The sequence below is a fragment of the Notothenia coriiceps genome, unplaced genomic scaffold (genome assembly GCF_000735185.1).
Source record: "Notothenia coriiceps isolate Sejong01 unplaced genomic scaffold, NC01 NC01_scaffold00012925, whole genome shotgun sequence".
NCBI classification, from domain to species: domain Eukaryota; kingdom Metazoa; phylum Chordata; class Actinopteri; order Perciformes; family Nototheniidae; genus Notothenia; species Notothenia coriiceps.
This window is the reverse complement of record NW_011345626.1, coordinates 1-5,073: the sequence shown is the minus strand read 5'-3', so window position 1 is coordinate 5,073 and position 5,073 is coordinate 1. Positions and strand designations below refer to the sequence as shown.

The following is a 5,073-nucleotide window of genomic DNA, read 5'->3' as shown; positions in this document are numbered from 1 at the left end:
GTTGATGTAGAAGAGACATGAAGAAGAGGGGACACATGTTGATGTAGAAGAGACATGAAGAAGAGGGGACACATGTTGATGTAGAAGAGACATGAAGAAGAGGGGACACATGTTGATGTAGAAGAGACATGAAGAAGAGGGGACACATGTTGATGTAGTTGAGACGTGAAGAAGGGGATTTTGCATAATAGGTCCCCTTTAAAAACAGCGGAAGACACTGTGTGTTACCTTCAGTGAGGCACTCGGGGTTGTGTGTGAGGATGGTGTTGAGGATGGGCAGAGTGTGTGAGAGCGAGTTGGTCGGCCCCTCTGATTGACGGCTCTCCAGACCCCGAAGGAGCTGAGTGCAGAGAGACGACACGTCTGCCCTGGATCCTGCCTGTTGGGGTTTAAGTTTAAACATTAATCTTTGAATAGTGTGTGTGTGAGTGTTTTCAATGCCACCAGACATATTTATTCTAAAAATTTGACCTTCACACACAAAGAAAACAACTATTGAACATTTACCTGTCTTAACCTATACAAGTCTTTCGTGTTCAAGGATTTTGACATTATTTAGATAGCCTCCTAGATTCTTAAATATGTCTCAAAGTAACGATGAGTGAAGCTGACCTGTCTTTTTATGCTGCTGCAACACAACAATGTCCCAAATTGGGATCAATAAAGTACTTCTTATCTTATCTTCTCTCAGTCTTTAGACACATACTCTTTAACATGTATTATGTCTCTTATAGTATTTTAAACAAGATAATCTTTAATTAAAATCATCAGTGGGTCTGTGTCTCTATTGTGTTTTATTCTAATGAGTGTTTAGGTATCTGATCCACAGTCCCTGCTCACCTGTGAGAGCAGCAGGGCGGCAGCATGGCTGTTCAGCTGGACGATGTTCTCCTGGCTGTAGTTCCCTGAGTGAGCAGCAGGTGGCAGCGTCTCTCTGAGCACCGCTGAGCTCAGCACCTGAAACTGCTCGGCAGGGGAGGAGAGGAGCGACTGAAGCCTCTTCTGAAGCTCTGGAGGCAACCTTTAAAACAAAGAAAACCTCACACTGAATATGAGAGTTTGGTGAAGCTGCTGTGAAGAAGACAAAAACAGAACCAGAATGTGATGATAAACAACTGCGTATTAGGGTCATAAAAAATATACATTTGGGAGTCGGGACCAAGGTTGTAAACTTAGGATAAAGTAAATAATTAAGAACAAACATTTTTTTTTTTTAATGTTATAATTAATAATCAAAGAAAACAAAAATGATAGTAAATTATTGAGCTTTTATCAAGAAAATGTACTATTTAAATCTCAGTTAAATCTTGTAAACATACTAACTTCACAAATGTAAAACAAATACAACCCCTTCCCCAAGCTAGGTAATATAGCTATTTTAATATTGGTTTTTTATTTTAATTTTAGAAGAAATATAACAAAAAAATGATGTTATGAAAATAAAGCTCAGTGTTTCCCCTGGGATGGAGTCATAGCAGCGGTGCTAAGGCACGCGGGCCCAGCTAAATGTGAGCGCGGAGCGCGTTGAATTTTTTTGTGTGTGCGAAGTGCGCCCCGCCAACATGTTTCTATATGTGTGCCAGCACAAGAAAGGCTCTTGAGGCTCTACAGATGTATTTTGCTGAATCACCTTTATTGAACATATCGTAACACAAATACTACACATCCACATAACAAACAATCAAAATAAAATGTATGCAATTTAATTATTTTAACCTGCTATATTTGGGGGTGGACCTCACCTCCTCTAGGGGGGTCCGGGGGCATGCACCCCCGGAAGAGTTTTTTTTTTTTAAATGTCAAAGTGAAATGCATCAATCTGGTGCACTTTGTGCCCAAAATAAATTGATGGATACAGCTCTCAACACTCATGTGAAAGGGAGCTGTATACTTTTAAATAATCCAAACATCTTTAGAATATGATCACAACCAATAACAAATCATTTAAACTGGTTTATTCTTATCTTATGTTACCTAGTTAGCATTCTTTCTTTTTATTTATGCATATTTTACTAATAACTCCCCTTTTAAACTGTTTTTTTTTTTTACTGTCCTGTAGTACACACTGGAATGATTTCTTACTTTATTTTTTACAACTATATTAAATATTTCAAGGTGTGCTCTCTATAGCTCTCTAGCTCTCGCTCTCTCTCTCTCTCTCTGTCTCGCTCGCTCAAAGAGGCTGTGTGGCCACAGATTATTATTTTGAATGTATTCAAAATGTTTTTTTTTTGGTACCTGGCTGGCGCCCGGTAGCAGCGGTGGCATACATTCAGCAGCGGCGCAGCACCGCTGCTGAATGTATATAGGGGAAACACTGAAGCTTCACATTGTGGCTGTTTTTGTTTTGGCAGGCAAGAACCTCACACAGAAACATGGGGGATCAGAGGAGAGTCAGAGGGAGGAAAAGGAAGTGAAAGAGGGTGACGTTGGATAATGATGGAGCAGGTTGAAAGGAATGAGGGAGGTGGATGGTGTCTGGGAGGTGCAGGCTGGATCTCTTACGTCCGGATGTACTTGTTGGCGGAGAGGATGAGGTGCAGCCTCTGCAGCGAGTCCACCGTCTCGTAACCCAGCTCCTTCCCATGGAGCAGCTTCACCAGCCGGCTGTAGAACTTCTGCAGCTCAGAGTCCTGGATCTCCCTGAAAAACACACAGCACACCTACTTTTGTCTTTTCCAAGCCCTTCATACCGTTGTCTAAAATATGTCACACTCTGGCTGATTGACAGCATATTAATCGACTAGCTGATCTGTCCTTAGATACAAATTATAATAATAAATAAAGCTTTATTTGAACAGCACTTCTCATACAGCAGGTGCAGCTCAAAGTTATATCACAACATCATTAAAAGACCAACTAAACGGGGGTGTCGCTAATAACAAGCTACAATTTTGTTATCTTGAGGTCTCGTTGAAAATGTCCACTTTAGGTTGTTAACCTGTAAAAAGTAACAATACCTTATCTTGTCTAAATAAATGACCAATAAAAACACAACATTCTTGTTAATAAGAACCATTGTTAGCCCTCCGAATGGATATAAACAGATGTAAAAGTAACGCAAAAATGAACGTTAACAATAAAAGCAACAAAGCATATTAAGGTTTTGACAGTTTACCTAGCTTCAGCCTAGTTAGCTTAGCAGCGGAAATGCTAACTGGAAGTGTGTAAACCAGCTGAAGAGAAGGGTTGAACATGAAGGATAAAGTTCTTCTTTTTAAGTTTCATTACCTTGCTTGTTTAATTAAACTCTCTGAGCCGTGAGAGTACATGATGACAGAAAGATGAGCATTCCTCCTGTCAGCAGCGGAAGGTAAACAGTCCGCTCCGAAACGAGTCCTGACAGGAATCACATGACCAGCACTTTAGTTCCGCTTTCACTACGGAAGAGTTATGGAGCTGCTCTGGCTTCACATTTAGAAACAAAATAATTGCAATAACTAATATATTTAATTTTCTTTTACCCCACTGTCTTATATAAGCCCATTTTAATGCTGCTTTTTATACTAGAGTATTTAGTCTTACATGTTTTTCTTATTTATAAAGTCAAACATAAGTCAATTTGTACAATGCATTTTCGATACCTTAAACTTCTACATGTCAGATGTAAGCTAATATTTTACAGATAATCCCCTGTTTACTTCTTAACTAATCCCTGTACTTTGTAAGTACATTATTTAATATACACTTAAAAATCATGCATTGAAATGTAAAACTATTTTTCATGTTTTCTTTTTAATGTCACATCAGTAAACTTTACCCTGCTGAAAAAAACAGCTAAGTTGACCAGCCTGACCAGCCAGTAGATATTAGGCTGGATGGTTGGTTGGTTTAGAGGGGTTTTGGACACTTTGCTGGTGGCTGGTTTAACTGGTGCACCAGCTAAACCAGCCACCAGCTAAACCAGCCATCATGGCCAGCTAAAAAAAACAGCATCAGCATCCATCCATCACCAGCTTATGTTTAATAATAATATTACATATATCATGCTGGAAGCTTATAAGGATTCCAGCTGACCAGCAAACATTGTTTAAATACTGGTATGATTATTTAAACCAAACATAAATATATTAGAAAGATTCATTGTGTCATGTATTCTGGTATCTACCAAAAATAAAGACATTGTTCACAACAGTATTTTAATTTAATAAATAGCAATAAATAGCTAGTTAATATAATACAAATACACAGTAACAATACAATAATTATACAAATAACAACCAACCTGCAAATCAACCTATACATCAAAAATAAATACATTATCTAAAACAGGTGCATTTAATTTAAAATAAAAGTAATACATAGAATTCAATATCTAAATGGTAACAAAAACAGTAATACTATGTATGATAAGAAAAAGGCAACAAAGAAAGTGTTTTTTGTTTTTCCTTGTTCATGTCCATAATGTTTCCCGTTGTGTAGCGTCCTGCATTTCTGTCTGCTGAAGCCACTTCTTCAAGCAAACTGAAAAGAAATGTACAGATATAAGTACACTGTAAAAAGAAAACTTGACATTTACGATAACATTTGGGCTGCTGTGGTTGCCAGAACTTGACCGTTAAAGTATGGTAAAATACATTACAAATTGCAGTTGGTTGGCATCTAGACGTTACAGTCAGCAATTGCTTATGGTTATTTACAATGGCAAAAACCAATAGAGCTAGTGTACACGGTGCAGCTGTATTATCTGGGTAATAGAAGAATCGGATCAGGATTCGGTATTGGCAGACAATCAATATCAAATGAATCGGATCATTATTAGCATCAGCATTTGATCACCTTTGTCGACTTGCAGCCTAAATACAAAGATAACTCCACTCCTCTTCTACCGCTCTTACCTCTAATAGGCCTTGGTAGAACTAGTGTCCGAGTTATAGGGTCCAGAACTGACTGAAGACATGTGGAACAGAGTCATAGGGTCCAGGACTGACTGAAGACATGTGGAACAGAGTCATAGGGTCCAGGACTGACTGAAGACATGTGGAACAGAGTCATAGGGTCCAGGACTGACTAAAGACATGTGGAACAGAGTCATAGGGTCCAGGACTGACTGAAGACATGTGGATCAGAGTC

General features: G+C 38.7%; 1 protein-coding gene across 1 annotated transcript; it reads right to left on the bottom strand.

The window, feature by feature from the left end:
• Positions 1 to 146: 146 nt before the first annotated feature.
• Positions 147 to 3,331, bottom strand: LOC104947683 (AP-5 complex subunit zeta-1-like; the record flags this gene model as incomplete). Its single annotated transcript, XM_010773747.1, has 4 exons — positions 3,232 to 3,331; positions 2,506 to 2,643; positions 841 to 1,021; positions 147 to 379 (listed from the first exon to the last, which is right to left on the bottom strand). Coding segments are annotated over exons 1-4 (593 nt in total), but the record flags the coding sequence as incomplete, so codon positions are not given.
• Between the last annotated feature and the right edge of the window lie 1,742 nt (positions 3,332 to 5,073).